Here is a 21,936-nt window from a genome sequence, read left to right on the forward strand (position 1 = left end):
CACCCATTAACACTCCCATACGCTATAGCACTAGCTAATTAGGTCTGCTCGCCCATCCCTGGATTTCTCGTGTGTCAAGAAGTGTTGGGTATTTCAAAATGTAAACAACAAAAAACAAGAAAGCTCCCCCCCGACCTTCGTACATTGGAGCAACATAAGTACATGAATAAAAACCTTGAACACCGTCATGATTGCTACAAAACCTATCACTATTCAATATACATTTATACATCTTAAAAAGGTATTACAAGTGAATGGAAGCATAAAATGTAAAATTTTAAATTTAAAAATGTAAAAATGTAAGCAGACAGTGAGATTCCGGACCATTCAACAGGTAGATAATTACGACAAATGGGAAAGTGTACATGGTGATTCATTTATGCATTCAACAGGTCTATCAAGTACGGAATTGAGCTATTTCTATAGCGGTTCGTTTTACAATGAAATTGACGATACTTAGTCCCCTTAGTCTTTCTCCGCAGTGAATAATTACAAATGCCCCTTTTCCCTTCACATAAGTGCCCCTTTTCATATCTGGTTATTGCCTCTTTTCAGATGCGATATGTGCCTCTTTTCACCTCTGATAATTTCCCTTTTAACAATATATCATAATATCTTATAAATGCCCCTATCAAAATCTGATGGGGGCCCCTTTTCCGTCGACAAATGCCCATTTCCTATTCTCATGACTGTAATTTTTTCATCCCTGGTGAGTGCCTCTTTTTTGAGGGTGTAAGAAATGCCCCATTTTCACCTCTGATAATCACTCTTTGTACTTTGGCACGTGTTCCCTTTTTTTTCTGATATGTGTCCCCTTTTCCTCTCATCATTAAACACGCCCTAGCTAATTTCAAGCGACAATAAGAGCAATTTCTCACAAAGGTCTTTTCAGTCTTCCGTTATGAGAATGTGCTTATACCCCTTTAAGGATTGTTTTTAGGATGTAATTTTTCGCAATGCGACCTCACAAGTGACAATTTCCCTCGCTCACAAATAAATTTTCAGACCATCACACACAACTGCAAAGCATGATGCTTAAGCAATATCTTGTATGTTGAATAAAGTAAAACAAATATTGAAATCATACCTGATAATGTAATCACAATGAAGGGGTATATACCAATTTAAAAAAAATTGTATATTTTCGCTTTGAGATTTCCTTTGTAGTGCCCTTTTTTCTTGGTGCCCCTCCCCCCCCCCCCCCCACTTTGGAAGTCGCTCGGCCGCCCCTGGGCATGATACGTTGACCAGTCTGAAAAAAATGACTAAGATTTTTCAAACGTTGTTGATGGTGTTCAATAAAATCTAAGGTCCATGAAATAATACAAGGCCGAATATGAAGTGGATTAACTTATTAGCAAGTATATTATGGTATTATGGTCTATACGATCAAAAGCTTTTGAAAAGTCTGTGAATATGAGTGTAGATATGGCCCGAGAATATTCTGTATTTTTATAAATTTGGTGAAGCAAACGAATTAAGTAATGATTAGTTGACAGACCTTGACGGTTTCCGTACTGATTAATATCAATGTGAATTGAAATGTCTTCTAGAAACCATTTACAGAATTTTATCAAAGACTCTGCTATTTTCGCAAAATAACTAGTTAGTGCTATAGGTCTTAAATTATGAGGTATTACAGGCTGACATTTAGGAATTGGCGTAATCTCACATCGTTTCCAATAATATGGTACTACTGACAACTAAAAAAAAGTTTTCAAGATATCAGTATGAGGTGTACAAAATTCCAGTGCAAATTCTCTAAGAATTCGCACTGGTAAGTCTCCACTTATACCAGACTTTTGTTGCTTTAACGAACTCAATTGTCTAAAAAAAATTCATAAGGTCGTAGAATCGGACATGTTTCTTGAACTGGTAAGTAAGCAGGTAAATCATTCCTACTAAGACCTGGAAGATCAGCTGCCACTACACAAACGTGGATTTGAAATAGAAATATTTACAAGACTAACAAATAAATATGTAATGAAGAAGAGGAATATAATTTCAAACGAGAATATTGCAAAGATGAAAATATTGGATAGATGAACATATACAATGATGAATATATTAAAAAGATTAACATATCAAAAGATGAATCATTAAAAAATATGAATATTAAGAAGACGAAAATAATGAAAAGTTGAATAAATTAAAAAGACACAAATATTGAAAAGTTGAATATATTGAATAGATGAAAATATTTTTTTAAATGAATATATGAAAAATATTATAAATAGTGATAGGATGAACATATATAATGATGAATGTATTAACAAGACGAACATATTGAAAAGATGAATATATTAGAATGACTCCGGGATCCCCCCGGGATTTACGCCCCTGACCATGCCTAATGCTACTTCTCGGATAAAAACCTTTTTAAAGATGATTATGGATGATGTTGTCGAAAAAAACGTACGTGGTTGAAAAAGAAAGTTCAGCCCTGATAAAGTTGGTGGAATAGAGATTGCAACATAGACACACCCTCCGCTTGCTTCGTCTGCAAACGACTACATGTAGATCACTGCATCAATGCGACGTATGCACAAACTCGTCTGTCTCATGCAATGTATATGTATCTCCGTGCGCTGCTTTGCTGGTAGCACCATCGGGAGCACCAGGGACCTAGTGATAGCACGCATTATAGAAATGGCACTATTTTGTGAGGGGCTACGCCCCTCAGAAAATAGTGCTATTCCTGCCACCTCGATCCATAATTTCAACTAGAGCCTCTCCGTGCATGGTATATTTGTTTACTATAGAATCCGTGCGTCGTTGCAGTGAATGATTTCGTATTATTGTGTCCAAATGTCACGATTTCTTAAACATTTGTTGAAATTGTACATGTTTTCAATAAGTATTGTTATCCCATTTTCGAAATAGCGGTTAGAGAGACTTAATTTCCCTTGCTTTGTATTTTTCCACTCAGCATGTCTGGCTTTGCAGCCATGTTGATACCGGTTCTATCTGGTTTGTAATATATTCTATTATGACGTAGACTTTTTATTTTTACATTCAGCACGTATGTTATTTTATATGCTTTTTTCCCCTGAGTGTGTGGTGTGTGCTCTTTTCCCAGGGTCCTTTGTCATGAATCAAATTGTGTACATTTTTAGGATATTACTTGTTTTGTCAACTCATTGTTGCTACTCTAGGTTTGTACTGTTATATGGTGTTACAGATTAATACTTGTAATTGCAGAGGTCTGCAAGACAGCTTTAAAAGAAAGAGAGTTTTTATTTTTGAAAGAGAATTTGGGTATGATATAATCTTTCTTCAGGAAACCCACTCTAGGGTAGATGATGAGAAGCTGTGGCGTACTCAGTGGGGAGGGGAGGCAGTTTTTGGCAGCTACTATGTTCCAATAGCCGAGGTGTGGCTATCTTGTTTAAAGCTTCTTTGAAAATATCAGTCTTATCTTTTCACCTGGATCCTGAGGGAAGATATATTATCCTCCATATTAATGTTAATGATGTACACTCTACTCTTGTCAACTTATATGGTCCTAACAAAAGACTCACCAGATTTTGTTGTTGATGTTTTTGCTAAGTTAAATGAAATAGGTAACTCTCATATTATTTTAGCAGGAGATTTGAATATTGCAGTAGGCCCTTTAGATTACGATTGATTATTGATTGTCAACGAAATGGAGTTAAGTCTTTTGTTAATTTCGTTTATTGATACGGCGGGCAGCCAGTGAAAACGAATTCGTTTAATAAAATTATGGAAATGCAAGCACTACTTTAAACAAACAGAACTTTGTCATTCCTCGCTCATTTTTCCTGATTGAGGTGTCATATGAAATGTCAGAAACTCAACTTTCTAGAAATGTGAATTTTTCTTCGAAATTCAGATACCGCCCGCCAAATGTCTTTTTGGTTTACTTCCTTCAAATTGCTTTTAATCACTCATGCGTGAAATATGCATCATCTGAGTAGCATCACATGAAAGAGGAGACTCTAAGCTTTCCAAATATGTATCATTAATTAATTATAGTTGTGATTAAGTTATGATAGAACATCGATACTTTTCGGTTTTGTTTTTTCCGGGACGCACTGTAGTAAGGTCTAGATTAAAGTGGGCTGAACATGGAGAAAAAAGCTCTAAATACTTCTGCAATTTAGAAAAACGGTCCTATGAAAGAAAAACTATACGCCAACTGAAGGCGAATAATGAGCCAATCATCACGGATCCTAAAAGAGTACTTCAGGAAATTCATTCTTTTTATAAAGCTTTATATTCTTCAGAAGTATCTCTTGAGAATAGGGACACTATCAAGGATTTGATCGCCCCCTTTGAATATACCTACCTTAACAGATGATTCAATCTCGGCTCTAAACAGACCTTTAACCAAAAATGAACTTTGGACCACATTAAAGAATATGGGCACAAATAAAAGTCCAGGACTAGATGGCCTTCATTGTGAATTTTATTTAACCTTTTTCAATGATATCATAGATTTATTACCCCACTCTTATAATTATTCTTTTCAAGACGGAATTTAACACAATCTCAAAGCAGTTCCCCCCAAATGAAATTCAAACGTGGTTTATTTCTAATTCGATACCAGTGATTTACAAATGTTGTTCAAATGGCATGATTTTTACCTGAACTTCCGGGGGCTCTGCTCCCTGGACCCCACCAAGGGCCTTAAGGCGGCCCTTGCTTGCTCATCTTACCGTAATTAAATGCCTAAAACGCCTGAGCTTCTGGGGGCTCAGCGCCCTGGACCCCACTCCAATAAGTGACTTACATGCCAGTGTCACAAACAAGGTATCAAAATATACTCATCTGACCGTAACTAAATGCCTAAAACCCCTGAGCTTCCGAGGGCCCCGCCCCCGGGATGCTCATCTGACCTTAATAAATGCCTGAAACCCCTGAGCTTCATGAGGTTCCGCCCCTTGACACCCACAGGGGCTTTGCCGCTGGACCCCACGTCAATTTACGCTCCGCTTTGCTTTGCTTTGAGCTACCTGATCGTAAATACTTTAGCCCCCCCCCCTCCCACTTTGAAAAACGTTCCCAGGGCCTGCGTAACATGTAAGAGTGGTGGTGATGCGGATTTTGTCCCCCCCCCCCCCCCCCCCAAAAAAAAAAAAAAAAAAAAAAAAAAAAAAAACACGTTTTTGCTCATTATGCCACTGCTCCCTCGTCCCTCGCATTTCGTCCCCCCCCCCCCCCCGGTCATGAAAAGAAATCGCTGCCCTTGCACATAAGGTACAAATTCTGACAAAGTTCTACATGAATAATGTAGATGCAATATTGTGAATCATTAATTTTATCATTTGATGATTTGATGAAGATGATAATAATAATAATAATGATAATAATATCAATACTAATGATAATGATAACAAAAGTGATATCAATATCGATAATAATAATAAGCAGATATTTCTTTTATCAAGGAAAGCCTCATCAGCTGAAATGTGAAGGGTCCTGAGCAGGGGTGTCAATTTGTATCCGTGGTTGGGGGGTGATAGGTGCCAAAATAGTTTCGGCAATGGGTAAAAGCAACCAAGAGGTAGAAGCGTGTGGCAGGTCGCACTCCCTCCCTTCCAAGTTATTACCTTTTTTCAAGTCACACTCAATAAAGATAACATTTCAGAGAATATAAGAGTGGTATTAAAATTAATAATATGCTAAATGTTAGTCCTGACTCTGGCCTGCAGTGTAGGCCTACCAGTCTGATATCATCTATGTTTAAACGAAATTTAGACATTACCCCAAAAAAATCCAATGGTGAGGGATATCAACTTGATATGTTACCAGTGGGCAAATGCATTAATAAGCAACCAGGAAAGGTATATTTAGACAGATTTTTTTTTATTTCCTGGTGTTCTATGATGCTGTTGATTGAATAAATTGAATAAATTCGTCAACTTGAATTCCTGATGAGGCCGTATGAGCGAGAATTCAATTTATTCTTGTCTCATATACGATTGTCTCATTTACTTCGTTTTCTAATTATATATATGTATGTATTATGAAAATGAGATAGTAAAATGTGCATATTGATGGTCATCTTGCGAGTAATAACCATTTACTACTCTCATCGGGCTCTCATCATAAATTTTTCTCTTCATTTTTGTTTTGATGGTGAATTATTGGGGGGATGATTGTACAGGCCACCTTCCCCCCACCTGAAATATTTTTGGGGGGATATCCCCTCCCCCCCTCTATCTATTTTCAAAGTACTCTAAGTCGTACAAAAAGACACAAAGCACAACACGGTATATTCATTTTAACTTTAAACTATATATACGAATAGGTTTATTTGGAAAATAAGAAATTCTTATTTTTCTAGAAATAAATTATGATAACAAATGGCAAAATACTTCAACTATGCAAAACGGGAACAACACGGGAAAAGATTGCTCATGTGACTATAATGTTCCTTGTAAAAGCTACTTTAAAAAAAACCCATTCAAATGACAATCTAAAATCTAAATTTGAGTAATAAAATAACACAACTTCAACGTTGAAAGTAGACGGCATTTTGGGGATCGCGCGATCAGTGGAAAGACCGCGCTGTGTGTATGATCGATGCGTGCGATAGAAGAATAACAACAACGGACGGATTGTGTCTGGACTAGGGATCGATGCGTGCACTGATAAGCTTGGGAATGTCTTCCAGTTAAAAGGGGGGGGGGGGGGGGGGATAAGGGAGAGGTCGGGTAGGGTAGGGTTAACAAAAAGAGAAAAATTTTCTCTCAGGACAACAGTATAAAAGAAGTAAAGTTGCTACATTGTTAAAACAAAATTTTTGGATTATACAACTGCATATGTTTTCTTTGAAAATATGAATTTTTGTTTCAAATATGATGTATAGGAACTAACTATGTAAGTTTCTTTTGAAGCTGTTTGTAAGACAACAATTTATGCTGATTTATAATGTCATCACATTTGCAGTGAGTGTTACATATGATGATTGTAATTTGTACTATGATTATAATTTGTTTCAAGAGAGAAAAGAATAAAAACTGACCATAAAAAAATAAATAAATAAAAGAATAACAACAAAAATAACGGACAGAATCTGAACAAACCTTGATACAGCGACGTATCTACGAAGGGGGAGAGGGGGCGGGGGGGGGGGGTCAACTGGTCCCAAATCGCAAAGGCAAAAGTGAGAGAGTTTTGATTCTAATTTTAAAAAATCAGTCTTTGATCCGTCTATAAGTTGACAAATGAGGAGATGTGAAATCATCTAACATAAGAGAAGATGTACATGGGCTCCTAAAGATAGCCTTGCATTGATATACATTGCACGTTTGTATTATATATATTGTTCTTTTTCTTCATGAGCCTTACACATCTGACGGTCAAAGGGCGATCAAATCTTCCCAATATGTGGATTGGTGTGAAAGCTAAAATATATTTAAAATAGGTGCTGAAAGTTTAAGATACCAGGAAAATGAAAAGCTATGAATGTTTGAAATATGAGATCATTTAATCTATGTGAATCTTCTAGAGGGTGCTTGTCGGCTCTAAAATTAAGATCGATTCTATTAAACATGTTCCATTTTGCTCCTAAGTATACATACATACATATATACATATTGATATTTATATAGCGCCTTTACATAAACATGCTCAAAGCGCTTTACATTAGTAAATAAAAACAGAATAATTATATTTTCTCCAAGTGCATTACAATCTATCCCCCCCCCCCCCGGCCCGGCTCTCCGCCCGCCCCCCCCCCCCCCCCACACACACACACACAATTGCATAGGGCATTTTTCTTGGATATGAAGTGTGGCATGTTATTTTTAATGTCTTCCAGTTAAAAGAAATCCTGCTCTGTTATGGAGTAAAGATAGCTATTTTGTGCATAGGAGCGAATGTGAGGGTTATCGATAATACGTCACAGATGCATTATAAATTCGAAAACAGAAGTTCCCATATGTATAGTGATATCAATTTTAAAAACATTCATAACTTTGGTACCGTTTGTTCGGTTTCGTTCAAACATTCGCCAGTCAACTTCATTCAAAACAAAATGCCAAATTATAAATGTTGGATTTCATCTTAAAGAAACAGTCATAAGGAATTCTAAAGCTTTAATAAGCTTGGGAATCCTTCAATATTTTACAAATCAAGTTTTTATTTGGGCAATGCGGCTTTATGCTCTTCGAGTTTCTTCAGTGAAGTGTTCAGGTTCAACATGAGCTCCATCAGCAAATCATCGGCATCCTCCTCCTCATCATCGTCGACTTCATGTTCCACATCATTGACCCCTTCATTGCTGGTCTTCTGCAGCTCCTGAAGGGAGAGTGCTAGGTCTTCTTCTTCCTTGTCGACGTCGTTTACGCCTCCGACGTCCTCTTTGTACTCTCCAAACATTGCCTCTTCTTCCTCGTCAGTTTCATTTATTGCTTTTATGAAAAAGTAAATCATTATATAGGTTAACATTAAGACATAACATTAATTTTGTTTCATATGACAAGATACAAAAATTATTGGGCTGCAATCATGGATACAGGTTCTAAATCTTACTGATCAAAATTAATTCTGATCTAAATCTTAATTAAATTTAGTTTATATAAAATAAATGAAATCATTTGTTAAACTAAAAATCAACATTCTGGTAGTTTTAAAACTAGCATAATAGGTTTCGGGTCGTCGTCGATCTGGCTCTCATGACTTCCGTTATGCGCGTGGATGCAAAAGTGCAAATTTGATTGTCGGCGCGTTGTGTGTAAGCGCGCCCCTCCCCTCTATTCTCAATGCAGCCTTGAGTTCAGGGGAAATCACTCTGTTCCTTAAATTGAAAAGATTTATTTTTTGAATACAGAGTAGCTCATCATCATACCATTTCGTGGTTCCATAAGAGGTACTTGACTTTGGGGATTCTTCTTCTTGTCCTCGAGATCTTTGAGGAGGTCATCCAGAGTTATTCCCTCACCTTCGAATGTTTGCATATCAAAAAGCAGAGCATGTTCGGCGGTGTTTATGTCTGCAAAAGGTGTTCAGAATAGAATATAACAAAGATTTATCATAATTTTGAATATAATATTTATAATTGTATGTAGACAAACAAATTATACTAGTACTAAATAATTGGGACTGTGATTATGATTATGAGTATTAGTATTATTGGTAGTAGTAATACTAGTAGTGATAGTAGTAACATTAGTAGTAGCAGTAGTAGTAGTAGTATTAAAGTAGTAGTAGTAGTAGTAGTAGTGGTAGTAGTAGTCGTAGTAGTAGTATAGTACAGTAGTAGTACTAGTAGTAGTAGTAGTAGTAGTAGTAGTAGTAGTAGTAGTAGTAGTAGTAGTAGTAGTATAGTGGTAGTAGTAGTAGTAGTCATTTCAATTGTTTTAATATCTGAAAATAGCTTTTTATATTTCAATGCAAAGTCTTTTGTCTATATCCGTAAAAGAGAAATTTGTAAGGAAATATATTAAACAATTAATTTTGTTTTGATTTGTAAGTTAAAAGAGAGTGTGCTACCGCTTTTGTCGCAATTAACCGAGATCAGACTGTACAAGACTAATAATTATAGCAATTAAACTTACCTTGTTTTTTCTTTGCCGCCATAGCTTGTAAAACTGTAGGGGGTGGGGGTGGGGGTCAGAACAAAAAGAAGAGATTCTGAATAAGAATGTAAATAGTTACCCTAAAATATGTTAGAATTCTATTTATCTAAGGCAACATTCTTACCGCGGAGCATCAGAAAATTGACAGTCTGAGACTTAACGTAGGCCTACTCATGATTTCGTTCCAATTTAGGGGCCGCGTTTCATAAGAATTCTAAGCAATTACAAGTTGCATTAAGCTACTGAAATTATTGCATTTGATTGGCAGAGGACAGACAAGTGAAGGTGACAGTGTGGCAGCCGTATACATGTATATACCTTCTTCTTGGTGAAGTTCTTCGTTAGTGAAAGGTCGTTCTGCAAAGACACTAGCTTCCATTTTCTGTCCTCCCATTCCCGGATTTGGTCTCAGATCTATTGAAAGAAATACACATTAGAACTACTGCAATCGGGGTATTTCAATGGATGTGATAGAACTATACATCTTTCGTCACTAACATTATACAACGCCAACATGTCTTTAAAAGTTAGAACCTCCAAATTTGTCAGATATTGTATACATGGCCAATATTGCATGCTCCGGCGTTCTATACCGTTTAACAAAATATATAATTATGAACCGATGAATTCAGAATATCCCCGCGAGCGAGTTAATATTTCACCGAGGCCGTAGGCCGAAGTTGAAATATAGTGGCAAAAGGGAAAAATCTGAATTTCGAGGTGAATATATGTTATTTATTGAACAACGAAATGCATTTAACATTTGATATAATTATATATAAACATGTAAATGGTCTTTGCGATCCTTTTGGGGTTCAGGCCTTCTCAATTAGATTCAGGTTGCTTTCGCGTCAGATGCGCGCAGCTCAGACAATGTAATTTTCCTACTTTAATATCTAACAAATTATAATTTTTATTTTTGTACATGTAAGTGAGAAATGTGATTGGATTGTTGAGATGTATGCAGACTAACAAAATACGGCATAATTGTCTCTAAAAAGGTAAACCTAAATCACTCTTTGCTTTCCAAAGGACAAACAAAAACATAATGGAATATAATGTAGTAAGAAGGAAAAAAAAGAAGAAAAAAAAGAAGCTTAATTAACTTCGAATTGTAACATTCCTTTTTATGTGTTACATAATGATTGGATTGTTCTGATTTTTATAGACCAGCAAAACATGACATTATTATTCTTTATAAGAAGAGTACTAATTTCTTTAGCTGTCCTATACCGGAATATAAAAATAAATTCAACATGTGTAATGTGCAAGGGCGTTAAACTATTACTTTAAGATCTAAATATATCTCTCTTTCCTTTCTGAAAAAGGGCATACAAAAACATGATGGAATTCATCACCAAACTCATGCATATCACAACTTGGGCATTCAATACTAATTTCATTCTAAGCATCTTTGAATCTGTTATTAATATTTGGTAAACGGTGTGACCAACATCTAAATGGCTCGATGGTATGGGAGGGGCTACATATATTATGGCATGAACTCCGAACACAATACCGGGATAGAGATAAGGGGCTAAGGTCTTTGCCCCTTTCCACGGATGACCCTTTTGAGCGAATAAACGAATCTGCGATAGAACAGCTAGCCGGAAAGTATACCTTGAGGTGCAGGGGCGATATTTTCTGAAAAGACGTCATCCTCTAGCAGTTGGTTCTCGTATCCCTGTAGCATCGTATCGATTCGATCAGCATCCTTCCGATAAAGAACGGTCAAAGCCTGGCATATAGAAGAAACAAATGTGAAGGCTAGCAAATAATATGAATAATTATGTTTATTCAAGGAAGACTTATCTGTATCAATTATCATTACCCTAGCAAATGATATTTACCCGTATAAGGATAATTACCCCCTGGAAAATCACCCCCGCAAAATTACCCCGCAAAACAACCCCCAAGGACAATAATCCCCCGCAAAATTACCCCGAGGACAATTACCCCGCCCCCCCCCCCAGGACAACTACCCCCACGAGGACAGAGAGCGGATATTCAATTTCGTTTAACATGGCACCGTACATATAACTTGAGGGCAATCTTTATTTCAAAATGAATTACTGTACAAGAAAACATATTTTTACTTCAGCATGACAACAAAAATATAATATAACGTGAAGAAAACCTAAATTTTTGAATAGATTATGGATGAGGACCCATTATACATACAAGGACAAATACATGATCAGCTGATTATAAAAGTTACAGAGGATCCATCAATAATGAAAATATCTCATCCTAATTTCTTTGTTGGGCCATGTTGGGGAGACAGGCTGTAACGCGTACTCATCTGTGTGCAATGTATTGTTACATATCTAAGAGATGCACACTATGAATATGACAGACAAAGAAAGCGGACAAAATATACAATTCCTGAGGTAGATAAAGGAACATCCCTTCACTGCTATTATGTAAAAATGTGTAGAACAGGTGTCACATGCATATTCACCTGTTCTACACATGTTTACATAATAGCAGTGAAGGGATGTTCCTTTGTCTACTTGAGGAACTGTATATTTGTCCGCTTTCTTTGTCCGTCATGTTCATAGTGGCAAGTTCCGTTCTTTACTCGGTGGCAGAACTAAGAGGGAATTGGGGAATATCCACCCCCGAATCGAATTGATTAATTTGAAAAGACTGAAAAGAACTTGAAATCGAGAGAAAGGAAAATAAAGAAACAGGGGGAGGGACACCGTTCCTATATATTAGGCGGATGAAATGCGAGTTTACAAAGCAACCGATTAGGCAATGTGTTTGGGAGAGGTCCTATATTTTTGTTCGCACTCCTCTTCCATTCTCCCTCCCCTTTCCCTCCCACTCTCTCTCTCCTTCTATTACAATGTTGTTCTGCCATTCGATTATTGGGTGCTAGCAACCGCCCCCGCTAGCTACGCAACTGACATGTACTGACCTGAACAATAAGTTTCCTCAGATACAGGTCATCATCTACAGGGTCGCGATACGGCATGATGCCTTCATGCACCGCCTCTTCTTCTCCCCACTCGCCATCAGCTTCTACGCCGTCATCTTGCGCGCCTCCTTCTCCCACTAACCCCTCATCCTTCGCCTCCTCCGGATGTTCGACGACGAGATCGGATTCCATTTCGTGTTTGGCGGGTACACTCTCGGGTAGCTGTTGTTCGACTGGTGTTGGAATGTCTGGCACCTTCTCAACCGGTGGTCGTGCGATCTCCTCCTCTTCGTCAGTTTCATCGACTGGTTCAATGTCAGCCTCGTCTTCATCGTCGTCGCCTGTCGTTTCTACAGGAACCTGGGGTTCGAGCTGGTCTAACTGATAAAGTGATAACAATTTAATGTCATAGAGTGCGTTTCCATATTTGATGAAAGTCGTATACAAGACTGCAATAACAAATACAATCAAGTTAAGTCAAACGGCAATGTACATGTAATTAAAATTACCAACGACGTGTTTTCTTAAAATGTGTTGAATACATTTTGATTAATTTCGCTTCTTGGTCCCTCCCCCTATAACAAAAGAGTATATCACCCGTTTGTGTAATCTGATTAAAACTATCAACGCTTCCATTCAACTAACAACTCTCGTGTTAGTACTTTAATTCAAAGTGTACATTATAGATGTCTAATCCCCAAAAGCAAAGGCATCTGATTGTGTAGATATAATGTTTCATATTTTATGCAAAAGAATCGTAACGAATATCAAGAATGTATTAACTTTTCTCTCCTTCTCCTCTAACTGTGTTACTATGATTGGACTAAATTTGGGTAATTTAATTGTAACGCATATTTAGCTTTAGTTGTGATATCTAGAAGGTGACGCACAATCAATAGAAACGCGGAACAAACGTTTACATTTTAAAAATTACCAACCACGAAGAGCACCTTTATCAGGAATCCACACACGAATATAAAACACACACACATAGATACGTTTATATTCTTTTAATCGTGAACAACTTAGAAGGGTGCCTCAAGTTCTCTAATGTGACAAACAGGAATGGAATCATTATTTACCAAACGAATTAAATCGCAATTCCAGGAGTAAATATGTTTACTCAAGTCACATCACAAAGGGAGACAAAGAAACATCACGACAAAACTAAGAGAAGCAAATGCAATGCATGCACATTTCCGTTATCGCAACTGTCATTAAGGTGTAATCAGTGCAAATCACCGAGTTTAATCTTGCAGTCAATCAACAGACTGAATTTAATCGGGGTGACGTGAGTGGGGTTCTTGGATTTCATTACGAAAAAATATAAAATACCTATCTGACAAGAAGGGATACTTATGTTTAGAAAATGAGAACACTCCAAATGTCTTTACTGTACAAAAGAAGAAGAAACAATCTTATTCGAAATATTAATTATAAGGTAAAGTTAATTTTCAGTTATAATTAAAAGCCTCTATAATTATATACCCAACTTTTATTAGTTATCTTTTCAGCATCTCATTAAAAGGAGATTTTTTTTTTTTACTACTGCCCGTGATATGGATTTTTTTTTGTATGAAATGATATAGTCTTTGAAACCACTTATATTTTAGCTAAAAACTTTTAGTCTGTCTTAATATGAGTGCATTGTATAATCTAGATCTGAGATAAAAAAAATAGAAACTAACAAGTGAAAAAAGGAATAATGTATAAATACTTACGTCTGCTTCTAGTTCCTCCAGCTGAGGATGAATTATTGAGAGAAGAAACAAGATAAACATAATCGAGAAAGATAATAAGGGACAAATGACTCAGTGGTGTAGCTACGAGATCACGGGGGCACTGCCCCCTCCCCCCCCCCCCCATCGAATCGAATACAAAAAAAGGTAAAGAAACACAAGAGAAAAAGAAAGAAAGGCAAAGAAAGAAGGGGAAGAGTACAAGAAAAGAAGACATCGGGACCATTCACCCCTCATTAATTGGCATGTCATTTCCTGAGTAAAACCTTTGCCCCCTCAATGGACTGACTCTACCCCATTAATGGGACTACTAACAGATAAGTCTGACATGTTTGATGCACAGTAGTAGACATGTCTGCAAAATGATCTCTAAAATTACATCGCTATTATAATAGTGCATGCAGCGAACCATAATGAAGGGGACTCGTTATAGACACAGGTACCCCCACAGATTGATGTTTGTCTTTGTCTCACGGTGTTGTAGAGTTCTGATTTGACTTAGGAAATTATTTGGAGTAGGATGTGAGTGCCATGTCAAACGAACAGGTCACCTTTCCCGAAATAATAAGACAAATAAAAAATGCGCCAACGCTGGTAATTGCAATCGTGTGATTGAATCCGTTCGTCGAAAAGGAGTAACCGTGGTAACTGTTGAGTATTTACTATATCTCTAATGAATTCTTTTTTGTTGTCTGCTATCAACTAAATGTATTCGAATTTATGGATGCTTCCTTCCCAGATTTGTGTAGTAATGAAGCATTTCATTCACCTGCTATTATCCTTTGTACTACAATTGTCAGAAAATAAATTGCATGAATAAGTTGGTTCTCTTCTGGGATGAAGGTTCCGCAAAAATGAAATAGATTTGTCAACTGCTATATTTTATCATTTTTAAATGAATGAGTTCCAATTGTTACAATGTTATATATTTTTCATAATTTCTATCTCATTAGCTATGATTTTCCTCAATGAAAAGTAAAGTTTTGTTGATTGATTTGAAAAGTTTTTCCAACTAAAGCTCGATGCATGATACATGTACAACTTCAACTGGTACGTCAAATTTCCAAGAAAAAGGCTGTGCCCATGTCATGCTAAAAGGCATCTCATTATGCACAGAATATTTTCATTTATATGTCGCTTATACGTTTTCGTAAGGAATACCAGTGGCGGATCCAGGGGGGGGGGGCCCGGGGGCCCGGGCCCCCCCCCCCCCCTTGAGAAAAAAATCATGTAAAATCACGTCATTTTTACCTTTTTTTGGGGTTGGGCCCCCCCCCCTGGCGCTCAAGGGGGGGGTGCAAATTGAAATTTTTTTGAGGATCAAAAAAAAAAAATGTGCTCACCCCCCCCCCCCCCCCCCCCACTGAGCGACTTTTCGGCCGGCGCGATTTTCAAATTTTCGGGCCCCCTCCCCTAAGAAATCCTGGATCCGCGCCTGAGGAATATTGTGCATCAAAGGGCAGGAATACACTCATTATTTGGGTGAGGTTTCCAATAATAGTTTGTGCTGAAAGCTTTACTCACCTTTTCTTTGAGCAACAGCACATCTCCCTGTGAAAAAAGAGATAAGAGAAGAAAAAAAGGTTATTTTGTGATTGTTGAAAACCTCCATTCAAATACATTTCATTGACCAACACTTGTATACAAGTGCCGCAAGAGGCAAGTTCTCTAGCCAAGTATTAGACAAACTGATTCCAAGTTTGACGTGAAATGGTGAGCTAATACCTTCATGTACTTTATACTTATGGACCCGTACTCTACTAAAATTTAAACCTGACGATATGTTCAGCCTCGTTTTCTTCTTTTTCTCTCTCTCTCTTAAAAAAGACACACAATCAGGTGTAAAAGAGGAAGTTAGTCTGCTCATGTCTAAGTTTTCTTTCGGTAAACGTGATTCAGCCAGGGGCAGGGCTATGTTTGACTCAATGATTAGAAGGACATTTGTCACTCAGTCTTTTTCGAGGTTGGTAAAGCGTTAACAGAACTATGTTAATGATGGGCATACCTTCATCAACATGACAATATTCTGCACTTAGATGAAGACCCCCGGCCCCCGCCCCCTCAAATTCATTGAAAGAACAGTGATACGGGTGGGTTGTCTAAACTTGGGAGAAGGTTAGTAATAACTTTTAAGAAATAGAATCGAAAGTAGGCAAAAACAGAGAGAAGACAAGAAAAAAAATGAAACGGGGTTGACAAAAGAGAATATTGAAATGGTAAACTTCATCTCAGTGTTAGTATTAGAGAGTCTTATGGTCAGTAGCATACAATGGCTTTTGCTTAGTATAGATGCTATTTTTTCAACTATACCTCATGACAAATTTCGATAAAAACATATGTGTCACTGACATGATATTATTTATAAAATAATTATCATGATAAAGGAAATGAGCTGGACTGGACAAAGGATAACTTCGTTGAGCTTTATTTTTAGAAATCATAGTAATAATAAAAACAAAAAAACAAGTAGTTAACTTACCTTTGTGATATGAGATGGTACATCTTGAACACTCTTTGCTTGAGGAGGTACATCTTCTGTCCCAAAGAAGAAAACAAAATAAAAGAAGATTTATCTGTAATCCTAATTATCAAAGCGTCTGTTTGGAGTAAGAAGAGCCCATATTTGCTTTAAACACAGAGTTGACACCCTTCTGGTTCTGAACTGAGGATAGACGTACGCAAAACTTTGCTAAAGAGTAGAACGAAATCTGCCTAGACCTCTACATAGGATTGAGGGTTGGGGGGGGGGTACTATAAGGGGCTGTCCCACGTAATGTACATCCATCTCAGGGTTTATTTTTTACTTAATGTTTATCCTTCTATATACAGGGACGAACATGGGCTTCACTCTGTAGTGGATACAACACTGATCATTATAGGCCTATGGTTTAATTGATGAATTCAGCACCATTACCATGGTAATTATGATAAAATAATAAATGCTAACAAAATAATTTGTGTCATTGTGAAAGAATTGTAAAAAAAGATGTTGCCATGGACAAAATATGAAGAAACTAAAAGTGAAAGGAAGTATATAAGAGGGGCAAGGCAAAACGAAAGACAAATAAAAACGCGTGCTCCTTGAACAGATCTGTAGACATTATAGGCTTTATAGCACAATGGTTTGCATGGAAATAACATTCTATTTTTGTTTACCCAATTCCTCTGTCCATTTATACTAACACGCGCTCTCTTACAAACATGTCACCATGCAGTAGTATTTAAGCAAATCTGCTAAACAGCGCTATATAACATTTTCTCAGTGTTTCGTCTGCTCCCTCCCCAGTCTAGCCCATAATGTTATTTACCAACTATAGGTTACCGTGTATTCCTTTCCTTTTCCATATGTATTTTCCCATTTAATTAAATAAGGAAAGTTTAACAGGATGGAGGATTCTTTCTTCTGATTGAAAGAAGTGAATATTCCCTGTTCTCAGACCTGAAGTATAATAATAGAGTCATTGTGTATTTTCCCCCTCACCCCCACGTTGATAACTTACGCATTCAGACCTGAAGTATAATAATAGAGTCATTGTGTATTTTTCCCCTCAAAATGTATATTAACTTCCGTGTACAAATCATTAAAGAACATAAAAAATAACTTAAACTTACGTTTTGCTGGGGCACCAAAGATGCATGAGACCACAGTCAACACAAGCATGAGGATGGGAAGGGCTGCTTTCCGAGCCATAATGAACAGCTGAAATTGTTACCCTCACAAGAAGAATGCAATATGAAACAATTATACGACTATACAGCGACGGAACAAAATTCCAAATGAGTATTACATGGAAGATGTTGATTCTTATAAATAGTTTGGGTTCGGTGCTAGGTTTACTTTTGAGGTCCAAAGTCTCAAAAGGATGTTTGCTCTGACTAGCCCAATAAAGACCAATAAAACTCGATCTCGTTTAAGCAAGTTTAGTTGTTGTTTAAAGAGTTGCGTATACACATTCTGTAGTTTTCTTTGCTTAATTAAGGACGTGGGAGACAAAATCTGGTAGGGGCGGGTCAAAGATTGTCCGAAGTGGGGGGGGGGGGGCAAAAATATTTCCTGACTGTATTATTTTTTTCTTTTCTTCTATGGAGCATGATTTGGAGAGTTCCGCTCGTCCTACTGATGCTCCGAAAGGAGGGGTGTCGCCTTAATTCCTTCCCCAATAATTTATCTTATGCTCTTTTCTCCCCTTTAATATAAATAGGGCATTTTTTCAAACCCCAGCCCGCACCCATTCCCTGGCCCCGCCTAAGAATGTAGAAGGAAGGGTCACACATGAATATTACAGTGGACATGTTTGTACAATATGTTTGCATGTTATATAGGCTATGACAAGAACATTATTAGTGCGTGTGGATAAAGATTATGCTCTGTGTGCACTTAGTTTTGACGGTTGCTGTAAAAAGATAATTTTATGTCCTTATCCAATTTCATCCTTCGTAGAGAAGTGTTGTTTAGGCATTAGAATTTCATTATTTGTCATAAACCTTGAAGAAACCGGACCAAATCACTCTTAATTACAAAGAGCGAGAGAGAGAGAGAGAGAGAGAGAGAGAGAGAGAGAGGGTGCTAGAGGGGGAGACGGAGGTGGAGAGAAATCGAGGCAGAATCCCGGCCCCCCCACTCAGTGTTATTTAGGGTACGCATATGCTCGTACCCTCTTTTTGAAAGCACCCCCTATCTGAGGACTGCCAACATTTCCGAACCCCCCTTTCGCGGGCTTTTCGCAGGCTTTTCCTGCCTTGGAGACCCCCCTAAATCAGGAAAAATGCTCAATGTACCCCCCTAAATTCGGAATTATTTCTCAGGAGTCCAAAGAGATGAGAGAAAAAATGAAAAACACCCCCTTTTTAAAGAAATCTCCGGGTAAAAAGTCAAATACACCCCTTTTTTTACAATTCTCGGGCCGGACTTTGTCGCACGAAAAGTACCCCTTTACCGGACATTTTGGCAACACGCATGCGGTCATATCGACCTCTGAGTGGGGGGCCGGGGGCAGAATCCGACGTCAAATTCGTCGATATGTTTGTTTAAGTTCTGTGTCCTTGTCGATAGCAAGTCCACGTCACATTCCAACAGACATTAGTCATTCTAAATCAAATGAAACACCTTTTACGGTTTTTAATTTTGTCAGTCAGTTAATCATAATTATAGGGTGCAATTTTTATATTGAATATGTAGGATAAGGAGACACGTCCCACCTCCGGTAATCACACCCCTCCGTCCAAAAAATCCAGAGTGGTATTTATTTCAATTCAGCACACACTTTTTTTGCGCTTTCGCTCAGCATCCTTATGTGTATATATCTTCCCATTTTCTCCTTCTCATAATACGTTAATCTATCTCTTTTGTAAATATTTCCCATGTGTATTTGCTTTTAGTCTGTTAGGGTAGTTTAGTTGTTAAGTATTTTTTCTTCAAAGAAATTAAGTATAAAGGTATTATATTCTGTTTGGGGACCTTGCTCTAACAAGCCCAGCTTCTATAAGGTCCCCTCTTCTTTTATGTACAGAACATGATCTTACATAAGTAACTTTTTTTTTATAGAATGTCTTTAGTTTCTGTTAATAACAAGAGCTGTAAGTTGAACATTACTATTACGCTTCAACTTATGTTTGTTTTATTGATAAGCTGCTGTTCCAGTTACTTTATTTGAAATTCTATGTACAAATGTTTGTGAAAGAAGAAATAAAATGAACTATGAACTATGAACTTTGTTTAATACACTTTCAAGTGGGTAGGCCTAAAGTTCAACTTTTGCAATGAAAGTGTTGAAGAAATTCTTAAAATTAAATCTTCTTCTAAAAAATATAAAACACCTATATCCCGGCTTTATGCACATTTTAGTCATAACCAATTTGAAAGAATATATTTTAACATGTTCAGAGGGAAGAGGGAGAGATGCAAAGTGACCTTCAATTAAATTGCATAACGTATGTTGCGCTTCAAATCCACATAATTTTGTTGAATAAGAACTTTACCTGCTAGATATGGTTTTCAAAGTAATTTTTAAACAATGGAATAATTTAGTCCATATAAAATTTATAGCCTATATAATTATTAAAGATAATGTAAATTTTGCGAAATTTTGAAAATTTGATGGATAGTATTTCTTTAAAATGTTAATATATTTGGATGCCCCTGTGGATGTATTATAAGCACTTGAAAATCTAGCCCCTATAACACTTCTGCTTTCGAGAAGTTTAACAATCAATAATTTACCGGTGCTCCCGGTCAATTTCAAAGATTTCAAATAGCGCCTAAGGTCATTCCATGGTGCAGCTGCGACCATAAAAATCTCAGGATATGCAGTGCTGATATATAATTTTTAAACGGGAAAAGCAAATTGTTTGGTTGTAGTCAAGAAACATTGTTTTAAAGCTAAAGTAATATCAGTCTTGAGAGGGAGCTTTACAACATATAAAGAGTTTATCATTTATAATTTCATCAGTTAATATTCGATTTCAACCGCGACAACGATCATTGAATATTGTAAAATCGCGTATGCTTCCAATATGTTCAATTGAAACAATTTCATGACCCCGGCAATACCAAAACTCAGTTATATTAATTACCTTTAAACGATTTCAAAGGCAGGCCGGCCCTTTATCAAAGTAAGCTAATTTCAAGTTCTCCGAGGTAAGGCCTATAATTAGGTAGCTCGGGGTCCACTTGCTATTCATAAGGACCGCTATTCATAAAGGCAGCTATATTCATAATTTGAGAAAAGGATCATTATCAGTAAGGGTCATTATTCATAAGGACCGCTGCGTTATAAATTGACGAAGAGGGTCGCTATTCATAATATGAGAAGAAGATCGCTATGTGAATTATGAATTAGCGACCCTCATCCCGGCCCTCATCTCGCATTATAAATAACAATCCTGGATGACGAATAACGGAATTTATGCCTTTTTATGAATGATGGGTCATCCCCTTTTGGTTCATGAATACTAGTAGCGGCCCTTCACGTATACTTTAGGAAGTTACCGAGATTAACCCGCTCCATCCCGCCCGGGCCTATTCATAATTATTAATGTACTTTTACCAGTCTCTTTTTTATGTAAAAGATTATTATGTTTTTTGTAGTTTTGAATAAAAATGAACTTGAACTTGAAAGCGGGGAAAAAAGAGGAAAGAAGGTTTTAATAGAAAGGAGGAATGTGATGAAAATGCACGACTAAATGGTGAAGGGAAATCAAATATAATTAATCGTGCACAGTAATACTTCGCTAAAACACACGGTGAGCCAACTCTTAACTCGAAAACAGAAGTCTGGAAAGACACAACCCCCCCCCCCCCCATCAATAAAAGTGAGCCATGATCTGAGATCAAGTTCGGAAAGATGAACATACAAAGAAGGAACGCCGTGGCGCCACTGATCTCTACGGAAAAATCGTAGAGATCAGTGCGTGGCGCAGATAATCTGTCAAGATTGAAGAGCGCCATCTAAACGCCATCTAAACTATGATCATTTTAAGAGGAAATTAAAGGAATACCTGATACTTGACAGTCAGAGAAGAGAAGTGAATGACATGTTATATGATTGAAATTTTTATTCTTCTGTCGGTTCATACTTTTTCATGTTGTATATACTTATGTTTTCGTACGTTATAGAATTTCTACAAATTCATCATTATTTTCCTCTTCTTCCTTCTCCTCTTTTTCTTCTTCTCCTTCTTCTTTTTCTTCTTGTACTTAATATCATTTCTATCATCAGTTTAAATG

At 37.1% G+C, this 21,936-nt stretch overlaps 1 protein-coding gene across 3 annotated transcripts; it reads right to left on the minus strand.

The window, feature by feature from the left end:
- Positions 1–7,714: 7,714 nt before the first annotated feature.
- LOC585539 lies at positions 7,715–17,999 on the minus strand. 3 transcript variants are annotated; one of them, XM_011678366.2, is made up of 10 exons: positions 17,823–17,999; positions 16,690–16,745; positions 15,735–15,761; positions 14,193–14,213; positions 12,472–12,852; positions 11,169–11,286; positions 9,867–9,962; positions 9,528–9,560; positions 8,819–8,962; positions 7,715–8,375 (listed from the first exon to the last, which is right to left on the minus strand). In XM_011678366.2, exons 1-10 carry the CDS (start codon positions 17,899–17,901, stop codon positions 8,110–8,112), a joined length of 1,221 nt encoding a protein of 406 aa, XP_011676668.1. In that variant the 5' UTR covers positions 17,902–17,999; the 3' UTR covers positions 7,715–8,109. The 3 variants fall into 3 exon arrangements, with proteins under 3 accessions (XP_011676668.1, XP_011676664.1, XP_800342.3); XM_011678362.2 differs by having other exon boundaries at positions 7,715–8,381; positions 16,690–16,742; positions 17,823–17,998; XM_795249.5 differs by having other exon boundaries at positions 7,715–8,381; positions 17,823–17,998.
- Positions 18,000–21,936: the final 3,937 nt, after the last annotated feature.

The sequence above is a fragment of the Strongylocentrotus purpuratus genome, unplaced genomic scaffold (genome assembly GCF_000002235.5).
Source record: "Strongylocentrotus purpuratus isolate Spur 01 unplaced genomic scaffold, Spur_5.0 spur5_scaffold_6, whole genome shotgun sequence".
Lineage (NCBI taxonomy): Eukaryota > Metazoa > Echinodermata > Echinoidea > Camarodonta > Strongylocentrotidae > Strongylocentrotus > Strongylocentrotus purpuratus.